Raw genomic sequence first — 27,612 nt, 5'->3', positions numbered from 1 at the left:
AGTTAAATAACTCAGAAACTACAAAACATTTCAAAGTAAAAAGTTCCAGCATGTGTCTCCACAGTAAGCTGAATTTTACAAAGTGTGAATGGAGTTTCTAGGTGAAAGTGATTTTTTGAAGTGCCACTATCTGCCTATAAATGTCTCAAATTTAAAAGCACTATATTTCTAAAACTATGAAACATTACAAAGATTCCTTTTCAGGCACCGTAGGATGAACCTAAATAGGTTTGAATGGGGTTTCTAGGTGTAAGTATGTATAGGACTAGTAGTGGGTGAAACGTTACAATGGTAATATGTTGTAAAACAATGAGTAATGGTAATATTTAGTGGTTTTCACTTTTACAAAAAAAAAAATATATATATATAATATAATATAATAATTCTTCTTAACCATGCACTTGCACGACAGCAAACCTATTCATGGGGAACATTCACCAAAAGCAGCTGATCTACAAGCTCACAAGCTGTCATGATGTTGTGCAGCCTATATATTTTGGTTATTTGATTTTATATAGTGCTTAAATTAGTCCTTTAATGCAGACCGATACAAATAAGGCAACATAAACGCATAATAATTGAATAAATCTGGAAAACATCATTGGTTTGTGATCAGTTTGACTGCTTAATTAACAGTAAAGACATCAGGATTAGGTTAAACCTGGCTGTTAGCCTGGTCCGGAGCAGGCTAAGTCCAAAGCATTAGTTTCCATGGTAACTAATGTAGCATCACTTTCATGAAACCAAATCAAGCCTCAACATATCCAGGTTAACTGGTTAAGTTAATCTGGCAAGATCAACCAGCTTTCATGAAACCGGTTAATCACTGATCCAGGATATATTAAGCCAGGATATGTGTTAAACCCGGCTTAATCTCTAATCCAAGTTTCGTGGAACGGGCCCCAGGTCATGGCAGAACCACCTTGAGAATGAACCCCTCCTCGGGCTGCAGCCGGAGCTCCAGGGTGGTGCGGCGAACGGCCTGTTCAAACTCGGGGTCTCTGTTCCTCTCCACCAGCAGGCCTGGGAACAGGTCTCCCAGCAGGCCCAGGAAGATGGCCACGTCCTCTGTGACAATCTTGGACATGTTGAAGTCCCTCAGAGCACGCATCAGCACCTGCAAACACAGGACCAGGCCAGCATGTCATGGTGATTCAAGGCAGTCGTGCAGGTGACATTATTCTGGCATAGATGGATTGATGTGACAGTGACCTGGTCCTCTGGTCTGGTCTTGTCCCCTCTTCTCAGCGCTCCTGCCACCACCAAGACAGACTTCACAGCACGAAGGCCCCAGTCATAGTGGTCCTGAAAGTATAATATTCCATCATCATTCAAAATATGGCTGGTAATGAAATGATTCACTATTAAAAGAAAAACTGAATGCAACACTCAAGATCACAAAGGTTGTGCAGAATTCAAAGTAATTTGTAAGAAATAAAAAAAAGAATGCTCATTCAGGAGTGTGGCAGGAGTGTGTCGTGTGCATTCACCTCTCATTCAGAAGTGTGCTGTGTGCATGCTGCACATCCCTCAAAGTCAAATTTATGTAATTGTTCTGTTTAACCATTCCTCCTATCTGTTTGGACAGGAGCTCTCTACATAATTACTGTGTATGGGGTGTAGGCTCAGGGTGTAGAGGTAGCCGGGGAGGCATACTGTACCATTTTTCGGTTTCTGATCCAGTCTGGAGCAGAAAGAGCTTACTCCATGTTGTAGTCAGTGTCACTGGTTTGTAGTCATCAGTCATTCCTTCCGGAACCAGAATTACCCAAAATAATTCACCGCGATCAAGGGCGTCATAATTTTAGGGCCTACCTGATGCGCCATATGAATCCGACAAGTTTCTTCAAGTTCTTATTGCGCAAAGCTTGTAGATCGGCTATTTTCACTAGCTTTGGTCCCGGGCAAACATCTAATCTATCTTTTACAGGGTGATGATGTACAGTACCTGTTTAGACAGCAGTTCTCTACACAGCGTGTACAGGGTGATGAACTTCCTGGCCAACAGCTTGGCGCTCAGGAAGCCTTCGGCCACCAGCATGATCTCACAGATCAGCTCCACGTCTGGAACCACCATGGCACAGGGTCTGAAAAGCAGGACCAATTGGACCATCATCACATATCGTTGCTGTCTCCACTCTCCATATTTCTTCAGAATCCAGAGTGATTTACAGTAATCAAGGTAAACACGAGGTAATAAATCAAACGCTAAAGAAAAATCTATGATCTGTACATTGAAACTAAAAACACTATAAGATGCAGTGGCTGGGGGGTTGCAGTGGCTGAGGAGGTAGAGTGGACGCTTGGGAACCGGAAGGTTTCCCAGTGCGATCGCGGTCTCCCCCAGAGTTAGTGTCAAAGTGTCCTCGAGCAAGACTCTACTACGGCCATGTTTTGTTTTGTATGGTTTTGCCTTCACTCCCAACCTGAACAGAGCCTTGAGGTTCTCTGGGAGCTCCGTCCGGCCTGCGTAGCCGGGGTTCATGGTGATGAAGATCCCTACGGAGGGTTTCAATGAGATGTCTTCTTCCAGGAACAGGAAGCTGTGGTAGGAAACATAAGACAGTTTTATTTTTAGAGAACATTTCAACTAGCCTGACACTCGGCCTGAATTGTCATTTCACTCCATTATTCATTCCGAAAGCCCTCTCAGTGCAGCCATTTTCTGAGACAAGGCAATTCAATGTGCTTACTGCTTTACACTTCAAGCAAAGACAACACAATCATACAATGACATTTGGACTACATAAAACAAAAACAAAACTCAATCACAGGCAGTGGCAAACAGAACGTTTTAGTTGTGTAACGTTCGAAGAGTGGCAGGCTGGCAGCAGACCTGCAGTTTTCTGGGAGATTGTTCCAGATAATGTGCATGGTGCATAAAAACAAGTTTATTTTTTACGGTAGGAAAACATTCAAATCAAATTCCTCATGTTCCTCATGTTATGTTCACTTTCACTTGGAAATACGCCAAGATACGAAACTTTGTTACTCTCGAAGGTATTTCAAACTGCTTTTTAGTATTGCCTGTTGTATCTCTATCTATGGTACCACATCAATACAGAATGGAATTGTGGACAAAATCGTATTCAACAACAACAAAATATAGAGGGTATGCGCATGTATAAAGTGAGTGGCAAATCGAGTGGCAAAGTGAGTTTAACGTCCTTTAACGTTGTTTAATGCAATCAGATATGTACTGTATGGGCTGTCAATGTATGTATTTTTTGGCCACTCAGTAGGAACTCCCGCATAACTTCCGGGTATGATGACGATGTCACGCGCATACCCTCTATTCTAGGTTTTGGGTCTGAGAAGCTAAATCTCATCAAATAGTGTCTCAAGTGCCAAATAAATAATGGGCCTCGATATAAACAGGGTTGAAAACCACTGCTGTAGAAGAAGCGACAGTGACGTACCGTTTCTTCTTGGTGCGTATGGCGTCCTGTATGGTCTTGACCTGCACAGCCACCACTGACAGAACCTCCACAGAGATCCTGTTGAACTCGTCAAAACATCCCCACGCACCGGTCTGCGTCAGGCCTTTGTAGATGTTTCCAATGGACTGAAAATCATACCAGAATGCAGAAGAACATTAGACCAAGAACCCCATATACATTCCAGAATTGACAGAAATATGTGCTTAGAGAAAAAATAATTATCATAAATGTAAAAGCAAACTGAATCATGTGGACAGCTCATAGTCACGATGCCATAAAATTTTTATTTTTCCAACGTTTCGGCAACAAGTTGCCTTCTTCAGGGAATGACTACATTATTAGAAGAAAAAAAGCATCCAGCCTAAGTGGAGTTAGGAGGTTTTGTCCTTCATTGATAAGAACAGCTGACCCGGGTGACCCCCTCTGGTGGAGTTAGCTGGTTTGGCGGATCATTTGAGGATCCAATAGCTGGTTTTGTCAGAAGCGCATTTTAATACTTTCCATTGGTTCAATATTCTTTAACTAACACACAGACGTAAAAGGGTGTTCAATAGCGTTGATTAAAAAAAAAAAAAAAAAAAAATCATATATATACTGTATACAGTATATATACAGTATATATATATATACATATACGCTGATCTGTAGAGCGTCTGCCAGACTTAATCTAGACAGACACAAAGACAAACAGACAGACAGACCCTCCCTTATATCTAGACGACTAGACTGCTGAAGAGTCTAGTCTAGTATTCCATATGGTGTGTGTTGTGCCTGACCTTGTAGTCCATCTGCTCAGAGCAGTTGAAGACATACACCATGACCCCCAGGGCTCGGCCCAGGTCCTTAGTGGTCTCCGTCTTCCCTGTCCCAGCAGGGCCGGCCGGGGCGCCGCTCATCGTCAGGTGGAGAGACTGGGTCAGTGTGATGTAACACCTATACAGTACACACAGTAGAGACTGGGTCAGTGTGATGTAACACCTATACAGTACACACAGTAGAGACTGGGTCAGTGTGATGTAACACCTATACAGTACACACAGTAGAGACTGGGTCAGTGTGATATAACACCTATACAGTACACACAGTAGATACTGGGTCAGTGTGATATAACACCTATACAGTACACACAGTAGATACTGGGTCAGTGTGATATAACACCTATACAGTACACACAGTAGAGACTGGGTCAGTGTGATGTAACACCTATACAGTACACACAGTAGAGTCAAGTTTTCTGGGTTCATTTAACTCTTGAGAATGTACAAATATAACGACATGTATCCATCCGTAAAGGTGGTTGCACACTGAAAGCGTTTTTCGGAAAACCGAAAAGCCGCAAAAAATCCAAAAAACGCGCTCTGTGTGCAGGGACATTAACTCTATACTTCACACAGTTACAGATGGGTAGATGAGGGTTTTGGGACCTTAACTCTATACTTCACACAGTTACAGATGGGTAGATGAGGGTTTTGGGACCTTAACTCTATACTTCACACAGTTACAGATGGGTAGATGAGGGTTTTGGGACCTTAACTCTATACTTCACACAGTTACAGATGGGTAGATGAGGGTTTTGGGACCTTAACTCTATACTTCACACAGTTACAGATGGGTAGATGAGGGTTTTGGGACCTTAACTCTATACTTCACACAGTTACAGATGGGTAGATGAGGGTTTTGGGACCTTAACTCTAGACTTCACACAGTTACAGATGGGTAGATGAGGGTTTTGGGACCTTAACTCTATACTTCACACAGTTACAGTTGGGTAGATGAGGGTTTTGGGACCTTAACTCTATACTTCACACAGTTACAGATGGGTAGATGAGGGTTTTGGGACCTTAACTCTATACTTCACACAGTTACAGATGGGTAGATGAGGTTTTGGGACCTTAACTCTATACTTCAGTAACTTCACACAGTTACAGATGGGTAGATGAGGGTTTTGGGACCTTAACTCTATACTTCAGTAACTTCACACAGTTACAGATGGGTAGATGAGGGTTTTGCTGATTTTTCTTTGACACAAATTGACACGTTTTGATGTTGCTATATCAAGATTTATATTTCTTATTTCATCTCTTGTCGACAATGGCTGCCGTTGCACCTAATAATATAGTTACACGTGATCTAATCTTTGACATCTCATCCCGTCTGGATCGTAAAAGATTGAGTTATGAGCTTGTAGATCTGCTACTTTTGATGCTCTTGTGTGACACCTGTATATGATCGTAGGGCAATTATTTTCATTTACGAGAAAAGTAAAATTTGGAGATAAGGGCTAGGTTTCTGCCCGACAGCGATGATATATTGGATCCTTATCTCATGGTGAATGTCAAATAAAACGTTGAGAGGCTCTGCTCTACATGATAATACTGAATAGATGGCGTGTGTTAGTTAGTCTACCTGTCTGTCAAGGGTGTGATGACCAGGTGGGGGGTGTGTGTTACCTGTCTGTGAGGGGTGTGATGACCAGTGGGGGGGGGGGGGGGGGGGGGCTGTGTTACCTGTCTGTGAGGGGTGTGATGACCAGGTGGGGGGGGGGGGGGGGGGGGGGCTGTGTTACCTGTCTGTGAGGGGTGTGATGACCAGGTGGGGGGGGGGGGGGGGGGGGGGGGGGGGCTGTGTTACCTGTCTGTGAGGGGTGTGATGACCAGGTGGGGGGGGGGGGGGGGGGGGGGGGGCTGTGTTACCTGTCTGTGAGGGGTGTGATGACCAGGCGGGGGGGGGGGGGGGGCTGTGTTACCTGTCTGTGAGGGGTGTGATGACCAGGCGGGGGGGGGGGGGGGGCTGTGTTACCTGTCTGTGAGGGGTGTGATGACCAGGTGGGGGGGGGGGGGGGGGGGGGGCTGTGTTACCTGTCTGTGAGGGGTGTGATGACCAGGTGGGGGGGGGGGGGGGGGGGGGGGGCTGTGTTACCTGTCTGTGAGGGGTGTGATGACCAGGTGGGGGGGGGGGGGGGGGGCTGTGTTACCTGTCTGTGAGGGGTGTGATGACCAGGCGGGGGGGGGGGGGGGGGCTGTGTTACCTGTCTGTGAGGGGTGTGATGACCAGGCGGGGGGGGGGGGGGGGGGGGGCTGTGTTACCTGTCTGTGAGGGGTGTGATGACCAGGCGGGGGGGGGGGGGGGCTGTGTTACCTGTCTGTGAGGGGTGTGATGACCAGGCGGGATGACCAGGCGGGGCAAACATGTTGCGACCGCAGGTCGCAACATGTTTAGGCACAATGCAAGGAATAAATGCATTCGCCATGTATCTGGAGGAAGTCTGATCCAATCATTTTTAGATTTCTCCAGTTTAATCCTGCGTTTAGGTTTTGTTGTGTTCAAGATCTGATTTTAGGCATGTTTAAGCCTCCAGGGAAATCCGTGTTGAGGTTCTTAATCCACTGTTTTTCATTAAAACGTCTTTGTCCTACTGTCCAGTTGGGATTGTGTTGGAGTCCAGCGCATTTTAGAGCTTCAATGCCATGAGCCATGAAATGTTGCACAAATCTTGTGGTTGTCTTTTTTCCATTGTTAATATTGTATCTGTGTTGTCCCAGCCTTGTACCTATTGTTTTACCCGTTTCTCCGACATATTGTAAACCACATTTGTTACATGTGATTATGTAAATGCAGTTGCTGGTTCTGGTTGTTATTCGTTGTTTAATCTCTAATACGCGTTTTGTAGTTCTATTTTTGACTAATTGTTTGGGTTTGAAGTATTCTGGTCCCTCGCGTGCTGGTGTGTTGATTTCTTTTAGCTTGCTGTGTACTAGATAATCTTTAAGGTTTTTGTTTTTTCTGTATGCCGATATAATTTTATAATCTTTTAGAAGATCATCCGTTCGGTTCTCAAAATTCCTTTTTATTCTGTTGTTGGCTAGTATGCTCTGTGTTGAATAACTGGTTATCAGGGCCAATTTAGGGCCTGGATCACGCACTCTTATTTCTAAGAAGGTACTTTGAGCTTTCCGGAGGAATGTCCTAGTGTATCCCCTTAGTCTGAGTGCCTTAAATAGTGTTTTACAAGCTATTTTGAAATCACTACTTTGCGTGCAAATCCTATGGAATCTTAGTAGTTGTGATTTGACTATCCCTGTGTAAGAGTGTGTCGGGTGGAATGACGTTTTGTGTAATAGGGCGTGGGTGTCTGTTTCTTTAAAGAATACTTTTAAGTCTAGTTTCCCATTTGTGTTAAAGTTTGGGCCCTTGAAGATTGTTACATCAAGAAAGTCAATCCTTTCCGTGTGTGTCACAAATTTTATCGTTATGGATCTATGATGGCTATTAAGAACATCAATAAATTCCTGGAATTCTTCCTTGCTATGTTCCCATATTCCAAAAATATCATCCAGAAACCTATAATAATGTGTTGGTTTAAGTCTGCATTTTTCTAGTGCTGTCTGCTCCCATATGCTCATGTAAATGTTTGCATAAGATGGTGCAAATCGCTTTCCCATGGCCGTCCCTTTGATTTGTAAATAAAATTTGTTGTTAAAGGAAAAATCATTCTGGGTTAGATTTAAGTCTAGTAATTGGAGTAATTCCTCCTCTGGTCGATTTGTGTCCGGGTACTTATTAAATACTTCTTTAACTGCTAGTAGGCCTGCTTCTGTCTCAATGTTTGTGTAGAGGCTGTCTATATCTATTGAAAACAACAAGGCTTCCTTTCCTACTATAATAGCTTTAATTTTGTCCACAAAATCGTAAGTGTCTTTTATAAAACTGGGGTGTTTTATCGACAGTGGGTTTAGGAAATATTCAATAAACTCTGCTGTCTGATAAGTCTCACTGCCACAGTCCGACACAATTGGTCTACCGGGTGGAATTTCATATGGTTGACCAGGCGGGGGGGGGGGGCTGTGTTACCTGTCTGAGAGGGGTGTGATGACCAGGGGGGGGGGGGGGGGGGCTGTGTTACCTGTCTGTGAGGGGTGTGATGACCAATTGGGGGGGGGGGGGGGGGGGGGGCTGTGTTACCTGTCTGTGAGGGGTGTGATGACCAGGGGGGGGGGGGGGGGGGCTGTGTTACCTGTCTGAGAGGGGTGTGATGACCAGGGGGGGGGGGGGGGGGGGGGCTGTGTTACCTGTCTGTGAGGGGTGTGATGACCAATTGGGGGGGGGGGGGGGGGGGCTGTGTTACCTGTCTGTGAGGGGTGTGATGACCAGGCGGGGGGGGGGGGGGGGGGCTGTGTTACCTGTCTGTGAGGGGTGTGATGACCAGGCGGGGGGGGGGGGGGGGGGCTGTGTTACCTGTCTGTGAGGGGTGTGATGACCAGGCGGGGGGGGGGGGGGGGCTGTGTTACCTGTCTGTGAGGGGTGTGATGACCAGGCGGGGGGGGGGGGGGGGGCTGTGTTACCTGTCTGTGAGGGGTGTGATGACCAGGTGGGGGGGGGGGGGGGGGGGGGCTGTGTTACCTGTCTGTGAGGGGTGTGATGACCAGGTGGGGGGGGGGGGGGGGGGGCTGTGTTACCTGTCTGTGAGGGGTGTGATGACCAGGCGGGGGGGGGGGGGGGGCTGTGTTACCTGTCTGTGAGGGGTGTGATGACCAGGCGGGGGGTGTTGCCCAGGTACTCATAAGAGTAGAGGAATTGAGCGTCACAGATGTTAGCGTAGCAGTGCTGCTCTGTGTCGTCCCAGCGGTGACGCAGCTGAGACAGCCACCTGAATGCCTGGGAGCTGGTGACCTGGGGAGTAAGACACACGTGATATATCAACCAAAGACCCATTCTAGTCAAAGATTATCTCTTTAGTTTTGTCAACGTTGACAGCCAGGTTGTTCTCCTGACACCATTGTGCCAGGTTCTCCACTTCTCTCCTGTAGGCTGTTTCGTCATCGCTCGTGATCAAGCCTATATGGCTGTGGTGTCGTCTGCAAACTTGACCACTTGGTTGGAGCTGAACAAATCCACGCAGTCATGTGTGTAGCACTGTGTACAGGGAGTAGAGAAGGGGCCTCAGAACACATGATCTAACCTTTAGACTGATGAGGTAGGACACCACGTCTCTGGCGTGGACATCAATGGTACAGACGGTCATGATCTTCTGTCTGTCTCCAGAACTCAGATCTCCCAGCAGCATGTTGATCAGCGAGTTCAGCTGGACAACCTGGGCCATTGAAGGAGGAGTAAAAGAAAGTGAAGGCTTTAGTGTTTAATCAGTATAAACAATTTAGTAGATTATAAAATATCTATTAGAATATTAATTCTTGCCTTCTGGCTAGGGATGTCCCGATACTGTATCAGTATCAGAAAAGTATCGGTATTGGCCCTTTTTGGTCATATCGTATCATATCGGTATCGGCAAATATGCCAGTCTAACCACAGATCCGGCACAGGGGTAAGGGGTTGACACTATGGCAGGTAAATAAAATGTTGGGGCATGTGGAGTTTGCTTTGGAGATGCCCAAACTGCAAGTGAGCAGACACGAGATAAAATAAGTAATTTTCATTTTTTATTTATTATCATAAATATTATTCTCTGGTATCGGTATTCGGCATTCGGTACTTCTGGCCAATGGTTAAAGACCCCTTCAACTAAAAACAAGAGGTACAAATTCTCATTCATACCTACTTCTGGAATGACTTGCAAACGACATTGAAGCCACATTGGTACCCTTGAGATCGTATTGAAATTTGTCTTAGCTTTTTATTTGTAAACCTATGTAATTCACATGCATATCTTTTGTGTTTCTTTTCCTGATCTTCTGATGTATTGTGGTGTTTTTAGTTTTCTTCTATATGATATTGTATTACTCGACAACACTGAAAATGAGTTTGATTACTCAGTGTAATTTCGAGAATAAACCAAACTTGAATGAACTTCCATTCATGCCGGAAGCAGGAGGCTAGCTGTCAGGGGGTGGGTGGTGAGGATGGCTGTAGTTGCACTTTATATTTAATATTATCTGGATCTTGTGATAGTGTACATATCTATGTCTGTTCTTGTTTATGTATGCGTTTACTGTAATTTTAGATTTTTTTTAGTGGTGGGCATAGATTAATTTTTTTAATCTAGATTAATCTCACTGCAATTCTGGAGTTAATCTAGATTAATCTAGATTAAAATGGCTCATTTGAACTCTGCCGAAAGCATTGAAAATATGTGTGCGCTACCTAAATAATGACCAGAAGTAAATCCTTGAACGGGCCACGTGGCCCATTAGACCAGGAGCCCTACCCTATCATAATTGGTAATGAAAATATAATAATAATGTTCAATACGATGTACGTGTGTTATACATTGTTCATTCAGTTAAACAAGAATAACCATAAACACGTTACCATACAGGCAATTTGAAACAGTGGGTGCAAGAACAACCCCCTTTTCTGGGATATGACATTAATTAAACTGTAAACCTAGAGGTGATGAAGAACTGTTTACAGTCAGTAGTTTGATGAACACTTTTCCCCGGAGCCATATTAGGTCACATTCTCACCTAATACTTCGGTAGACTCATGCGTTTGGGCGGATCGAGATTTGGGGATTCTTGCATATTTAATTTGCTGCGGTTTGCCTTCACACTGTCATCCGTAGCAATTGGAAACGCAGCAGGGGGGACCTTTATCAATGTGTTCCATTCATAAACCTAGCCTACAACACAGTGAAATCTATTGTGAAATCTATAACGTGCATGTGTCGTGCCCCCTCTCTCTCACTATACGCACGCAGCCACAGTGCCACACACTGTTCTTTTTGGCATGGAGGCACAGCGCTGAGCGCACTGATAACAGACAGCAGCGCAAAATGTGTACAGTTTATTGAGATGAAAGTTCCAGTCCCCACACAGTGACAGCACTCCATGTTTACGGCACGCACAGACAGACAGAATATTCTCTAGGCTATAATACTATTACACTGCACTGCAGTGTTCTTCTTTCTTAAGCAATTGATTAATGTACACCTCGCGACCAGGGCTTCAGTCTCCTCATTCGACCACGTCTATCCACGGTAACGGGACATCTTTGCGCTGCGTAAAATATGCTTTCTCGGTCTCCAACTGTGTTCAGCTCCTCACCCGCCACATTGTTTGCTTCATTTCCTTTATTTACTGCGGATTGCACCGAGGTTTCCATTGGGAAGCTTCTTGTAAAGAAATTTCCCCTGAAGCAAACCCGGGTTCACAGAGTCCTGCATGCTGAGTGACGTTTGATGTGGCACGCCGCACTGTTCATTAATTTCACCCGTGTGCGGTTAGGTTAGGATTTGTTACCGCCCCGCTCTCAGAGTAATTTATTTCACCTTGTCCCTGTTAGGTTAGGACTTCTCCCTCCCACAGAGTAATTCCGCCAGGTAAAACTATCAAAGTGAAATTCCTAGTTTGCTCGCTTTATGCAGTCAATGCAGACCCAGCTCCCAGACCCAACTTTGAGAATAGATTAATGGCGATAATTTTTTTGACGCGCGATAATATTCTCGCGTTAACGCAGCACGTTAACGCCGATAACGGCCCAGCATTAATTTTTTTTATCATCTGCCTTAAATTGAGTTGCCCAGATTGGGACATACAAATAAATGTGACCTTGACGATGACACACTTCTCGATTATTTGATGAATCAAAAAATGTAATCAATACAGCAATCACTAATAAAAAATAACCGTTAGCTGCAGCCCTAATATTGAAAGCTATGCAAAGAATAGTAGCCTGACGTGTTTACAGTGTGCCGAGCGAGGTTTCCTCATCCGTCCAACGCGTGTATAACGTTTTAGAACCATTTGTTTCTGTCAGAAGTGACATTGCTTGCATTATGCAAGGTTACACATTCTTGTCTGTAGGCCAAATAGGCATGAACCTCATCACCAAAGGGTGTGCGTGTGTGTGCCATTGCCCCAATGTAATAATATGAACACAGTGTTCTGGACCCTCATAACATCACGTCAAATGAGAAGTAATCTCGCACACTCCCGTTTCCTCTTTTGACTAAAACACAAGTGGAGGGCCTGCATTTATCACCAGTTGGTGCATGACAGCAGATTCAATCAGTGCAGTAGTAGAGAGAGTTGGGGAGAGAGAGAGAGAGAGAGAGAGAGAGAGAGAGATTATTCAAACAGCGGGCCAAGGACATGCTAACCTTAAGTAGCACTGATGAAACTGACAGCATTTATAATACACCAACTGTGAGCTCAGCCCCACAGCATGGCTACTGAACCCCCAAAGCCTTCCACTCAGGTCACACTGACAGTGGGACAGAATGGAACAGGTGTGTGTGTGTGTGTGTGTGTGTGTGTGTGTGTGTGTGTGTGCGTGCGTGCGTGCGTGCGTGCGTGCGTGCGTGCGTGCGTGCGTGCGTGCGTGCGTGCGTGCGTGCGTGCGTGCGTGCGTGCGTGCGTGCGTGCGTGCGTGCGTGCGTGCGTGCGTGCGTGCGTGCGTCCGTGACCTGACAGCTGTACCCACCTCCACTGCAGGTGCATGGATGGAGTATTTGGAATAAACATAATACCGTCGTTGTGGGGCAGATACCTCCTATCTCCATGTTTTGATTTATCTTTTATTTTATTTAAACATAGAAATCATAAATCAACACCCAACTTAATCACACTACAGCGTCACACAAAAGCATTCAAAGTAGCAGATCCACAAGTTCGAAACGCTCCACTCTGCTACTTTTGCGATTATTTTATTTTAATCCTGAATAGGAAGTAGGAACAGTTTTGGACATACGAGGTTTCCACCCGAAAGAGATGATATCGTGGTCTGGGCTGCCGGGCCGTCTTGTCTTTTTTATCCCTACAATTTATGCATTTTGTGATTGATCCCTACAATTTATACATGTTGAAGTTGACAGCTTCAAAAAACGAAACAAAGAAGTGCTTCATAACAGCAATGTTTTTTGTTTCTGTAACCAAGGTAGATAATCTTTTGTTCTTTCGAGAGTTTGAGATGAGTTGGCTAAATTGTTTTAGTTGTCCAGTTTACAGGACGTGTTACAACAGGATAACATGCAATTAATTTAACCACATGACCCTATAGTGTCACTACAATTGGTGAGAATAGCAGATTTATAAGCTCAATCTACAAGCTTGGCTAAGAGGTTTTGTGTAATAAAGTACCTGAGGCCAAGTATACAGATCCCTGGGGAACCCTAGTCAACTTAGTATATAGGTTTTATTAAAGCAGTAGTTCACCCAATTACATCAATTACACATCCCATGAAGCCTTGAATTAATGGATATTTTTAGTTGTTGCCACATTCCTAAGCCAATAATTTGCTGTCGGCAGAGTCTCCAGTAGAAGACTTGCGGAGCCTCCATTTAGACATGTATGGGTGAACCACTCCTTTACAGTGGTTGAAATCTATAAAGACAATGTTTAAAATTAAATCCTCATAAAACCTACCTGTTTCTTATTGTAGTCTTTCAGAGCGGACTCGAAGCCTTCCTCCAGCCTCCCGAAGGCCAGGTCCATATCGTTGCTCCACCAGACCTGAGAGCCGGTGAGAGCCACCTGGCCAGGGAAGTCCAGCACCCACTGCTCCCTGGGCCTGTCCTCGTACACACACACCGCCTCGGACAGCTGACCTCTGACACTGGCCCTCATGGCGCTCTCCAGCCGGGTCAGCCAGACCTCCACCTGATGCAAGGGCAAGGCAACACGTTAACCTAAAGTAACTAAGTGCATGCACTCAAGTACTGTATTTTGAGGTATTTGTACTTTACTGGAGTATTTCCAATACTTTTTTACTTCTACAGCTCAGAGGCAAATAGTGTACTTTTACTGCGCTACAATTAGCCCTTCACTAAGTCCCTCCCCAACCCATCCTTGTCCAATAGGCACGTTGGCAGCGAAGAAAGCTTGACCTGCATAGCAACCGTTGCTGAACTATTTGGATTGGCATTGGACAATCGCTTTTTGGGGTGGGATTTAGTGAAGGGCTAATTATTTAAAAACTTTTGATTATCATTACAAAACATACAGTAAGCACTTACTTTCTTTGTTTGTTTTTTAAGTTTATATTATTATTTTTAAATATATTTTTATTTATATATTTTTTTCTCCCATAGAGAATCTATGGGATTTTATCTCGGAAACGGAATTCAAATACGTTACACGTTTTTTTTTCGAAATCGCAGTTCAATCGCAGGCCACCCGAAATCGCAGTTCAATCGCAGGCCACCCCCTTAGAGTGCGTGGCCTCGTTGAGTAGAGTGTGGACACAGCATTCTTCCCTCAGGAATCTACCAAAGCTGTAGGCTTTGTAATGTTGACAGACACAAGTTCCTTTGAGACAAAAACAGTAGCCTAGTTTTTTCTGCATTTCAATGGTGATATGGCATAGTCACAGTGTTTTGGAATTTTAATTTATACACGGAGGAGATTTCAGTGCAGTGCAGCAACAGCAAGCCTTTTACCTGCGCGTCGCGAGGACGAAGAGAGAAGCATGCTGCTAGGACAGAATTGGGTTATGAATAATACACATTCCGGAAGTCTGCCTCTCGGAGTGTTTTTCCAAACGAACAATTAACGTACATTGTAAATACATAAACTTTATGGACTGTACCAGCGTTCCCTGTACAGATACGCGCAAAACCCCGGACACTTGAAGGAATTCATAAAAAAACCCGGACAGACCCCAAAAGAGGAAAAAGGGATGTACTGCAACATCCTCTCTCCTCCTCCCTTCCTCCTCTATTCTTCCAGGCTGTTCCATTCTTCATTGGTTAATGTCTTCTCTCCTTTCAGTGTTTCAAACAGTCTTCTGTCTCGTCTCATGTCCCTCCCTGAGGTGTCCGGTGCCTCTGACAGACCCGTCTTCTCTGGAGTCTGAAGGCCCAAAGTGTCCTCTGTTCCTTGTCACCACGTCTTCTACGTTCTCCAACAGCTCTTTCACTTCCGAGATGTCCTGATTGATGCAGTCTAGTACATGGTATCTGTGGGCACATTTATCCAGGATCCTCCTCGGTGGTTCTCCTTCAGACTATGTACTCCTCAACACATCTCTCTCCCAGACAGAATCTCATTGTGAACAGAATCAGAGTGTCTCAAGACTCTGTCCCCCAGCAGCTCCATGTGTTCCTCTACTGATCTCCTGTCAGCTTCAGAGAAACTGGTGTAGACAGAGTAGACATCAACATTCACCAAGACAGTCACACCGTGTAGAAGGACATATTTGATCTTCTGTGTGATGCAGGTGTAGTCGACAGATCACCACACCCACATTTCTGTCATCAACTCAGCTCTGTCTCATTCTGCCTGTTCAATCAGGAATATGTATACACGGTATATATATACCGCATGTTAGTTATAATAATCAATGCGTGTGACTAGGAGGTTTTTAAATGACTATTCTGTACTAAATAAAGACACCCTCCTTGTCTAATAGCATCACAGCAACACCAATTACAGCAATGAACAGCAGTAGACATGCAGGTACCTTCTGCAGACATCCCCAGTAGACATTTAGGGCATTCAGGTACCTGTCCTGAATGTCTTGAATGTCTACTGGGGTTAGACCATGACCTGAAGGTACAGGCTGTTCTCCAGGCAGGGGCCTGACGGGCTCACTCCAGCTCAGAGTGAGTGGTTCTCCTGGTTGGGGAGGAGGAGCATCAGCATCTCAGAGGCTCTGTGAGTGGTTCTCCTTCCCGGTGGGGGGAGGAGCAGTAGCTCAGAGGCTCTGTGAGTGGTTCTCCTGGTTGGATGGAGGAGCATCAGCATTCCAGAGGCTCTGTGAGTGGGTCTCCTGGCCGGGAGGAGGAGCAGCAGCCAGGCTGCTGAGGTAGTGGTGGATGTTGAGCATGGCTGCGTCTAGCAGAGAGTAAATGTCCTGGAGACACTGGAGCCTCTCCTCCTCAGACAGCCCCGTCAGAGGAGCCGGCATGGACGAGGTGGAGGGAGGAGCAGCCGGCGGCACATGGAGCAGCCACGACGGAGCTGGCGGGAAGGAGAAAGCGGGGAAGCCGGAAGGGAGCGTCTCCCCCGGAGCAGCGGACGGGGTTTCCCCCGTGGCCTCCTCTGCGTCAGCAGCACCACCAATACCACCACCAGGGGGCGCTCCAGAAGAGAAGGGAGCCCAGACGGGGAACAAGGTGACGGGAGGAAAGCCAGTCGGCGGCAGCGGCATTCCGGGAGCCGCCGCGCCAGCAGGGGGCGTGGCGAGCGCTTCGGCCGAGGCTTGAGCACGCTGAAGGGGAGCCGCCGTGTGAAGCACGTCGGCGCGGCAGATGGGACAGGTGCGCTGCCTCTGGAACCAGGAACGCAGGCAGCCACCATGGAAGATGTGGCCGCAGGGCAGCTTCTTGGCTCCGCCCACCGCCGGCTCCATCTCCTCCCGACACACCACGCACGTGCCGTCTGCGGCCCGCAGGTCGGCCGCCGTGGCGTCGGGGTACGCGGCGTTCATGTGGCGCACGGCGCGCCGCGACATCACCACGTCCGTGGCGGCCCTCCGCAGCGTCCGCAGCGCCAGGTAGAGTGGCCGCGTGGCGAATAGCGGGAAGCTGTGCGCCCAGAGCATGACGCAGATGAAGGCGAGGTGCAGCAGCGCCGTCGCGCCGCCCGTCACCAGTTCTGTGTAGAGCATGTAGACCGCCTTGTCGTGCCAGGAGGACGCGGACGCCCCCTGGTGGCCGCCACGCAGCTCGGCGCTGTGCAGCAGGTACTTGACCAGCGTGGTCAGCACCATGGTCAGCATCACGGCGTACTCCAGGCCGAACACCAGCTGCACCGACGGCCCGCGGCTCACCACGCTGCGCCAGGCGTGCCGCACGAACAGCACGTCCAGCGTGGCCAGCAGGGACAGCAGCGAGCGCACGCGCAGGTGGAACAGTGGCGAGGCGGCGTCGCGCGGGATGCTAACCATCGTGTCCACGCGGTCCTCGGCCAGCCAGTGGAAGCACTTGAGGAACAGCAGCAGCGTGAAGAGCGCCACGAAGCGCGGCGACGCGTCGTCGCGGAACACCGTGAACGCCACGCACGTCTCGGTGGCGGCGTAGCCGCAGCGCTCCACCAGGCGCTCCGTCTCGGCGGCGCGCAGCGAGCCGAAGAACACGATGCGGAGGAGGCGGCCCAGCAGGAAGAGAAGCACCGCCCCCTGCAGGTAGAGCACGGCCATGCTGGGGCTGCTGCGGCCCAGGTACAGCACGGCGGGGTAGAACTGCTGCTTGAGGATGTAGGCGTGGGACACCACCGCCCCCGTCAGGGCCAGGCTGGTTGCCGTGACCAAGGCCGCTCGCACCATAGCTCTGGGACGGTAGCAGATGTCTGGTAAAAATGTATGATTTTCGACACAGGGGGGTTTGGTCAGTTATGTCAGGAGGTAGCAGGGGGTGCACACGGCCAAATAAGTGTGGGAACCCGCTCGCTGTCTTCAGTGTCTTATAGGATCAGAATCTTATTCAGTGTCCTACAGGAGACTGCCAGTGTCTTGAGGCAGTCCAGTTCTATGTCAGGGTCTTACAGGATCAGTATCTTATTCAGTATCTCGGAGGAGTTCGACATCAGGAATGTGTCCTAGGCTTCCGGATGGTCGATATTATGTTGCACTAAAGTATTCCATTTGGACCGTTCAACATGTGTTCGAGCCTCTCAGCCAGTCAGTCTGTCTGTCTGTCTGTCTTCGACACATATAATTCTGTATATCTGTCGGTCTGTGTATGCCCTGGTTCTCTGTGTGTGTATTTGTCTCGCACAGTATACCCAAATATGGAAATGGCTGTGGTCATAGCAGTGACATCATGGCTGCAGACTGGCCTCCAATACCAGCCCTTCCCTCATTAGTACCATTATTACCATGAAATTATGAACACTTATTGTGCCCAGGACGTCCCCACACATCTTTATAATTACACCCGTAGGAGGCCCAGGACGTCTAGAGACGTATTTAGAAAACGCGATGGCTAAAATCCATGTTGTACAGCGTCCGTTGCTAGGCCCACTCCTTGCTCAGTGCTCCCGGACATGTTTTGCGCATGTGTGCAGCGATTCACTTCCTTGTTTACGGGCCGACAAAACTTGCAATTATTGAGGGACGCTAGACCCTCCAATGTCCGGATTTGATGGTGTGTGTAAACATACCTTGTCCTAACACAAACATTAAATGCCATTGATGATGAATGGCCAGTTTTGCGTCTAAACAACAACATTGCGTGAACACAAAAATTGAAGACGAAGGTGGGGACGCAAATTCTGATTGGCCGGAATGAGATGATGTATGATGATGTACGATGATAAGAGCGCCCCTCACTTTACACGAGTGTGATTTTCTCTAAATCTACGGTGCTATCCATGATTTTGATCAGGTGCTAGTAATGGAACATTATGTATTTTGTTCTCAGAGACCGTAAGGCGTAAGCGCTAGTTACAAAACTTGGAGGGGAGGTTCATAATAATTCATTATTACATTTATTTTCATTCATAATGACATGCGTCGACCTCATGGTGGCACTATAACAGCACACTTTACATTTCGCCCTATAACTCTTGAACGGTCTCCCCATATAGGCCACGCTCGTTTGTGTCAGGATAGATTTTCCGCCATTTTGAACTTTCTTCAAAACACACTTATTGCTCCTCCACCTACAGATTTTGTCCAAATCGGTACACATGATCTCTGGACCTATCCGATTAAAACAGCACAGTCCGAATTTTGATAGTCCGTCTCGTTCAGCCGCAATCGACTTCCGAATTTAATGGGAGGGGCCTATTTTACCCAAAATGCCACAAATCGCAAACGAAATGTCCAATCCACCCCACATTTGAATTACATGTCGAGGGTGATGGCATCAACACAGAGCCAATAGAAATTCCATTTCCATGATAGGGGCGCCGCAAATGCGAAAAATGTAACCGTTTGTTGCAAACCCTCCGAATTACTTACACATGCTCACAGGTGTGCACACCAAAATGGAGGGAATGAGTGTCAGGGGCCTATAGTGATTGGGGCAACCACACTTTGCAATTTCCCCAGAATTGCATCTTTCTAGTTTGTAATCGTGATAGTATGTTCGCACATACTATCACGATACCAGTGCACAACAATGTACTGTATACCAGTCCCTTTAGATAGAGACGAGGGTACACTTTTCTTCAACACGTTCTACTGTACCAGTGGATTTCGGAGGCTCTGATATTGAATGTTTGAAATCTTACCGGACCATGGCAGGGACACTCGGTCTGGAATGGGACATATTCTCTCTCTTTACTGTACATGCCGACTGCGACATCCCCCGTGTCCCCATGATCGCCCTCTGAGAACTCCACGTCACACATGCTGTCAAACAGTTTGGAGAGGTGGCATGTGATCTGCAAATGACATCACACGGTTCAATTTACACAGGATGTATAATCAGCATAATTCATAAAGTTAAAGGTTCTGTCATGTTAAATAGCTCTATATTGCCATAGCAATCATTGCTATAGATACTGTGTTCAGTAAAAGGGTTAGGGTTAGGGTCTCCCCCTTTCTCCAGCTCTTTACAAAACAGAAAATACTTCTTCTGGTCAGGATGGCAATTTCATCCAATCAGGAGAGATAACTGATACAGGAACAGGACACAGGATAAACTAGAACTGCACTCTGTTGAGTGCATACTTGCTTGTTGCACACTAGTAGGCCATAAATGGCCAACTAGTGCGCAAGCAGAGCGCGCAAGTATTTTCGACCGCTGTAAACTGTGGAATCTCAGTATCTCTGTGAAGGAACATTTGAGATGTCTAATTATTAGGTGTAACTATTTGCTACCTATCTACTTTATGCATGTAAACACCTAGTATTATTAAGTATGGTTCAAGTTTCTATCTATATAAGAAATACACTTTTATCAATTTAGAAATATTCTAGATCCCTTTTTAGTTTTTCAAAGAAAAATAAATCATTGATATGTGATGAAAAAAAAGGTATATAAACTGAATTAAAATATGTTATACAGTATAATTATTTTATTATTTATTGTAAATTGTCAATTGTTTTAAATGTATTTCATCTTGGACTATAGTGATATTAATACTAAATCATGATCAGAGTAATATGTGTCTCTAACTTCAATTTCTGTAATAATACTTGTAAGTTGATTAGCGGTATACTGTGGTTACTTTGCGTCAAAAACCGTGCCAGCCAAACCGCCACTTGATGCGTATTCAAATAAAACCGCGGATTTGTGCCTGGTTTGCTGGGACCAGATTACATAAATGACCATATTTCTTACGTCATCATTGAGAGCTAGTCATACATATACACACCATGTACTCTGGTCCCAGGAAATCAGGCACAATTTGCTATTTTATTTTACTGATTATGTATATAGTATACGTATGACTAGCTCTAAATGATGACGTAAGACATACATATACATATACTATATAGAGTATGTAGTTGTAAGTTGATTAGCGGTATACTGTGGTTACTTTGCGCCAAAAGCCGTGCCAGTCAACCCGCCACTTGTTGCATATGCAAATAAAACAGCAGATATGTGCCTGGTTTGCTGGGACCAGATTACATAAATGACCATATTTCTTACGTCATCTGATAGGTATTTTCTATGCATTTTGGTGGTATTTTGTGGGTGGATGGTCATTGACCCCTTTGACCTTTTAATCTGGTTGCCCTGTGCTCCACTCATATGTAGATATTATTACTTCACGCTGTCTCAGCGTCTAGTTAGTAAGAAATGTAGTTTCCCGATTACACTGCATAATGAGAGGTGTCTGCTGCCTGCGTATGACCTTGCTCTTGTGCCGGGGAATCTTATCAACCGGGTGCCATGGCAACGCCAGCCTCTGTGCTTTCTCGAACTACAGGTCATTCCCAAAACTACATATCCCATTACATGAATTAGGATGCTCCTCTGTATTGCCACGTCTATTTTGTACCATTCTCCATTTTGAGTAAATAAGTATAAATACCCAATGCCATTTTGGAACGGCATTGAGAGACCACGTTGGACCGGCCCTGCGGGGTCTGTCTAATCTGATTGTATTATTATTATGCTGAATATGTGGATCTTGTTCTGTCTCTCTGAATCAATATAAAATATGACTAAAAACCTCACTCTGAATGGACTTCTCCTCTGTGGTGGACTCAAGGTAAACAATTTGGTATATAAAAGGTAATTATCCTAGAGTAACATTATTTATATTGGCTATTTACTTAAAGTATCCTGGTTAAAGCTAAGTATATATTGTAATTCGATTACTTCTAAAAATATTTCTAGAGTTCCGGTGTTTCGGAGCTCTCAGTTCCCAGTATCATAGCTCTGCTGTCGAAGCTATTTATAGTAACTATTTTGAATACAGTCCTTGGTCCTTGTTTTTATAGTCTTTAAAGCTATATGGTGGAAAAATACCCATCATCATCATTGAGAGCTAGTCATACATATACACACCATGTACTCTGGTCCCAGCAGATCAGGCACAATTTGCTATTTAATTTTACTGATTATGTATATAGTATACGTATGACTAGCTCTAAATGATGACGTAAGTCATACGTATACATATACATATACTATATAGAGTATGTAGTTGTAAGTTGATTAGCGGTATACTGTGGTTACTTTGCGCCAAAAACCGTGACAGCCAACCCGCCATTTGATGCGTATGCAAATAAAACAGCAGATTTGTGCGTGGTTTGCTGGGACCAGATTACATAAATGACCATATTTCTTACGTATCATTGAGAGCTAGTCATACATATACACACCACGTACTCTGGTCCCAGCAGATCAGGCACAATTTGCTATTTTATTTTACTGATTATGTATATAGTATACGTATGACTAGCTCTAAATGATGACTTAAGACACATGGTCATTTATGTGATCTGGTCCCAGCAAACCAGGCACAGATTTGCTGTTTTTTTTGCATACACATCAAATGGCGGGTTGGCTGTCACGGTGAACGAAGACCGGGCGAAATTATTACTTGCGCGCTCTGCTTGCGCAAGTCAAATGGAACTTATGAAACAAAATAAATGAACAGACAAATTTGGAACTGGGATAAAAGCTGATGAATTATCTTTGCAGGGTCCTCTCATAAACATTTATTTTCGGCTTAATAAATAGCTGCAGAGACGAGGGAAACCCTGTTATCGAACAAACTATCTATAGCAATGATAACGGAATATAGTCCTGTAACCTTTTAACAATACACTTTTTGTTTTAACAAAGAAATATCACCTTAACCCATTTTGGTCGGGAACCCCTTTTGGTGTTAGCGTCATGCTATGCTTTAGCTATTGAAAAATAGCAGATCTACAAGCTCATAGCGCGCGCCACGAGCTTGTAGGTCTGCTAATTTTGAAAAATCGAAGAACGACTGACATAGAAACATAGCTTTTTTCAGAAAACTGTCAGGATGTAGAATACATAAATGGGACATACCGCTCTGGGGCGACTGCCCTTAGACAGAATGTCCAGTAGGTCTGCTGAAGACACAAAGTAGAAGCGAGGGAAGGCCAGTCTCTTTGTCTCCAGATACTCCGCCAGAGCCTTTTCGCACAGCGCCAGTCTTTAAAATACACACAATGTTTCCGCAGTCAGCATAAAATGTAACGCTATCACTTATATTCATCATCAGGTGAACGTTAACCAGCAAACCTTTTCTGTAGATCCTCCAGCTTCTCAAATAGATGCCGTTTGTTGGTGGCCTCAATGACGTTCTTGGTCTTGGCACTGTCCAACATCAGCTCCTATAAGCAAATTCGGAGATTAGGGAATAGTTGTCAGGTTATGCGAGACTACGCAGGACTGGACACAAAGACAGACACACAAACATGATCAGGTACAATATCCCAACCACGTATCACTCAGGTAAACACTGAAAAATGCTTAAATCGTCTTAAATCAATGCTATTGAACACCCTTTACGTCTGCAAGTATACAAAAGGTGCTTCTGAAAAAAAAACAGTTAAGTCTTTGTCCCTCAACCTGTCCAATGTCCACCCCCTCTCCCTCTCTCATGCAAGTACAGTATCTGACAATATAAATTATAAACTCACAAAACCATCTTTGATGAGGCAGTATTGCTTTGTAAAAAAAAAAAAAAGTTTTCTTAATTTCCTGAAAAATGTAGCTGGTTTCTGCCCGACAGCAGAGAAATGAGAGCTGACCTGAAAGGCGGCGTCTATGTCCTGGAACCTGCGCGCGTCGGTGGGCAGCTGCAGGCGGATGTCGTCACAGCCCATGAAGATGCTGTGCAGGTGGAGCCAGGTCCTCTGGACCTCCATCCACACCATGAGCACCGAGTCAGCCACCGTCAGCCGTCTCTGCAGCCCCGACACCTCCAGCAGGAAGTGGGCCACGTGTTTACTCTGAGAGACGCCCTGCAGCTGCACCTGGAACACAACAATATCCTTTCAGTCAGATAACGCACGGATAGATTAGGCATACACTGAGAAATGTATACATCTAAAAAGTATATGGTGGTGGATGATGATGCACAGTAATTGGCTGAGGCAATCAGGATGCCTGCCAAAAATATATTAGTGTGTGTGTACTGTACACACAACAACCAGGCATTCGATCCAGAAACACTCAAACAACTGGTGGTTTAGACGAGAGAGAGAAAACTCTTCACCAACAGAAGCTATGACAGATAGTGAATTCCATATAATTTTCTCATTGGCATGCTGTACTATTGGAGACGGGCAGAAACAGTGGGGGGAGGTAGGGAAACATTCTTTCTGTTTGCACAAAGGAGCAGACAGTGGAAGAGGCAACACTTTTAATTGCTGGCTGAGACCGTCGGTGTGTGTGCTGTACTCGTACAAAGACCATGGCTGTACAACAATGTCCCGCGTCCCGAAGCAGCCATAAATCAGAGGCCTCAATAGGGACCTCTGCGTGGTCTCAGGAGTGTTGTTAGACAGTCAGACAGGACGGGTCAGGAGTCAGGACAGGACAGCCCCTCACTGCACTCTCATCTCCATTCATACTCAGCAACACTGACGCTGAATTAAGATTTAGATGTCTTTACTCACAGCTATGGATTAGTGTTTCCCAAAGGGGAGCCCGGGCCCCCGTTTGGCACAGAGTGCACCAAAGGCGTGAGGCCTCGTCTGTTTGGAGGCAGTCCAAACCGGCAAAGCATCTGCGTCATTTTATATTTTAGTCATATAATGATATACCTACCGTATTTAGAAACATATGTTATTCAGAAAACTCTTTCACTTTGTGCCGCACTGCAAGCTTGTACATTTGCTATTTTTGAAAAATCTTCTCTTCTGGGGGTCGCTGGCACTAAACATTTTCAGATGATGGGTCTACGGCCAAATATACTATAAATGTGGGGGTCCTCCTTGGCAGGAAAACTCAAAAGATTAGAATATGGAGATGAGAGGTTTCTGCCCGACAGCGACGATATGTACCTGACAATTGCTGTTAAAAATTCAGTTCTATGTAGATGCCAGTTATAGGCTACTCCATAATGGAATCCAGCATCCACATAGTGGGTTACAATGAGGGACAATTAGATTAATTGCGTGCAATTATAATGATACATGTTTTCACCTCCATGAAGGAGGAATCCATGATCGTGCACCTTTAATCCCATGGATGGATGTATAGCGTTATGCTCTCCCCTTATTTGCACTGCAGTAATCTGATCGTAGGTCAGCTTACTGTTACACATCACTTTCAGAATCACTTTCACACATCACATCATAAGACATGGACCAGAACCCATAATTATGGGTATTGGGTATTTCTGGTTTGGGTGGACCTTTGAAGACCTCTAATCACAGGAAAAAGAAAGAAAGAAAGAAAGAAAGAAAGAAAGAACCTTAAATGTAGGCTAAAATAAATGTACCTGGTGATCCTCAAGTGTCTCGATAAGATCCTCATCACATCGAAGAAGAGGCAGAGATGTTTGGACGTGGTCTTCATAGCAGAACTCCATCGTCGCCCATGTTTGACTGATCTCCATTATAACCTGAAATGAAACCGTATAGTCAAAGCACTGCTGACACAGCAATAACCATCTATACCGTAGTGTAAATTGAAGTTTTATTGAGATCCATGTTCATATAATTGACAGGGTCCTGGTTTGATGTTGTGCTTTTGTCATTTGCATCCTCTTTACACCATGGTACAGAATATTTGAACATCTTACAGGCCTGCATGGCTCTCAGATCATGATGAATACTTTTTCAATTAAGTGCATTATCCTCTCGGGTGCTTCAGCGACACAACTCGATCAAACAGAAGATTCAGACAAGCATTATTTAGAGAACTCTCTGAACCTTCTCTATGGCCATCTCCTTGACAGCCTTATCGACCACGTTGCGAACTTCCTCTTCATACAGATGCAGCCGCAGAGCCAGGAGGTCCTCCAAGGTGGTGCTATCCGTCATGGTGAAGTCCACCTACAGAAGAAGAATGAGCGAAAACAAAGATGCTTCATTTATGAAGATAGACCATCCCAATTGGAGCCACTAGAGGCAAAATGGTACACAAATCCTACAAAAGGTAACCTAAACACTATATACTTCATTCCCCAGCCCCCCAGGGGTCTGTAATGGGTCCCCTCCTTTGTCCCTCTTACACCAAATCTCTTGTAGATCGGCTTACTTTTGCCAAATGTTCACCCATTCTGAACGTATGACATGCCCAGAATTGCAGTTCATGTGTTTAATCACCTTGGTGGTTCTAATTAGCTGCACCCAGTGGCGCTGGCGTATCGCCAGGTTCTGCAGCTCGCTCACGGCCCTCAGTGACGTCAGCAGGTTCTTCACATACAGGTCCAAGCCGCAGTACACGTCCCACGTGCGCGCCTCCTTGTCGAGCCTCCTCATGTCCTGACACGCAAACAGAAGGAAGGTAAACACAACGAGCCGTGTCGTCTGTTCCCAACAGCAGCGGTGCATGTGACACAAGACGGCAGGAGAGACCCATTGTTTGGGAACCAGTGCTCTATATATAGGAGGTGCGTGGTGGCGTGATGCGGCAGGGAGCTCACCTTGGCAAAGCGCCTCAGCTCCGCGTCCATCTGGCTCACGTTGATGAGCCTCCATGTGGTCATTGTCCAGAGCCCCACACTGCTCTGCACAGATAAAGACACACACGAGGTGAGGTGAATGTGTGTGTGAGTGGCTAATGAGGACATTTAGAGGCTGCATGGTTAATGCGCTGAATGATGGAGCAAACAAGGTAATTGTGGATACGGTGCTGAAGGGTGTAAAGTAAACCTTGTACTTGTATGTCCAAACTAACCTGTGGCCCATCGATCCAATGTAGTTATTATAGTCACAAGCTCTTGTTAACACTTTTCATTGGTTCAATATCCATACAAAATGACATACCCTTTTTGGGCATGTAATACTTATAATATAGGCCTATAATTTTATAGGCAAAACAACAACTACTAACAAGTAGAGATGTCCCGATACTGTATCGGTATCGGAAAAGTATCGGATCGACCCTTATTTGTCATATCGGTATCGGTGAATATGCCAGTCCAACCACCGATCCGAAACAGGGGTAAGGGGTTGACACTATGGCAGGTAAATATAATGTTGGGACACGTGGAGTTTGCTTTGGAGTTGCCCAAACTGCAAGTGCATCACATCACATCCATTTGAGTGAGGAGTCTGCTAGAAACACAACACCAGATATATAGCTAGATAGCTATAAACACAACATGAGATCACGACACTGGTATCTGTATTCGGTATCGGCTAACACAGAAATTGTGTTAACACAGAAGCTTGTAGAGTTCCGCTACTTTTTGGTATAAAAAAAGGACATACAGTAATTTTATTAAAAGAAAAAACTGGAAAAAAGTTTCTGCCCGAACGTGATGTACAGTACAGGCAATGGAGAGAATGCAGATTGTTTCAAAAAGAAATAAACGGACAAGAAATGTGTTGTCAAAACAACCACAACAACTGTGTTCCCAGGCTCCCATATATATAGTATTATTAATTTATTATATACGAATACAAGAGAAGAGCACTCGCCCTGAAACCCGCTCGCCCTGGGTCAAGCCTTCCGGTTACCATATATGCGTATGCAGGAAATATATATATATTTTGCCATTAGCGCTCACATGCACATATGTGACAAGGTCCCAGAGTTCCTTCAGGATGACGATCTCTCGTCGGCAGAGTTTGATGTCTCTGTAGTCTGGGATGGACACCTCAAACAGGTTGGTGGACTCCTGCAGCGCAGAAACCTCCTCCTCTAGACAATGGATCTGCTTCTCAGCCTATAGGATACAGAACATCTGGAGGTTACAGACGTGAACAAGGTTATATAAC

At 45.5% G+C, this 27,612-nt stretch overlaps 1 protein-coding gene across 1 annotated transcript in view; it reads right to left on the bottom strand.

Annotated features, from left to right (window-relative positions):
• LOC310856641 (dynein axonemal heavy chain 11) overlaps positions 1-27,612 on the bottom strand; it is a gene marked incomplete at both ends in the record, with an annotated part of 125,711 nt that overhangs the window by 81,125 nt on the left and 16,974 nt on the right. Inside the window, 18 exons of the mRNA XM_083762112.1 lie at positions 923-1,117; positions 1,213-1,305; positions 1,949-2,087; positions 2,427-2,543; positions 3,420-3,565; positions 4,217-4,373; positions 8,950-9,110; positions 9,400-9,531; positions 13,761-13,994; positions 19,512-19,664; positions 22,739-22,865; positions 22,955-23,046; positions 23,467-23,691; positions 25,164-25,286; positions 25,597-25,719; positions 25,993-26,151; positions 26,313-26,396; positions 27,402-27,560. Of these exons, the coding sequence (XP_083618238.1) occupies positions 923-1,117; positions 1,213-1,305; positions 1,949-2,087; positions 2,427-2,543; positions 3,420-3,565; positions 4,217-4,373; positions 8,950-9,110; positions 9,400-9,531; positions 13,761-13,994; positions 19,512-19,664; positions 22,739-22,865; positions 22,955-23,046; positions 23,467-23,691; positions 25,164-25,286; positions 25,597-25,719; positions 25,993-26,151; positions 26,313-26,396; positions 27,402-27,560 (2,619 nt within the window). The remainder of the gene's footprint in view (positions 1-922; positions 1,118-1,212; positions 1,306-1,948; positions 2,088-2,426; positions 2,544-3,419; positions 3,566-4,216; positions 4,374-8,949; positions 9,111-9,399; positions 9,532-13,760; positions 13,995-19,511; positions 19,665-22,738; positions 22,866-22,954; positions 23,047-23,466; positions 23,692-25,163; positions 25,287-25,596; positions 25,720-25,992; positions 26,152-26,312; positions 26,397-27,401; positions 27,561-27,612) is intronic.

The sequence above is a fragment of the Protomyctophum parallelum genome (assembly GCF_964188405.1).
Source record: "Protomyctophum parallelum genome assembly, chromosome: 3".
Lineage (NCBI taxonomy): Eukaryota > Metazoa > Chordata > Actinopteri > Myctophiformes > Myctophidae > Protomyctophum > Protomyctophum parallelum.
The sequence above is the reverse complement of the archived record's forward strand: the minus strand, read 5'-3'. Positions and strand labels throughout refer to the sequence as shown.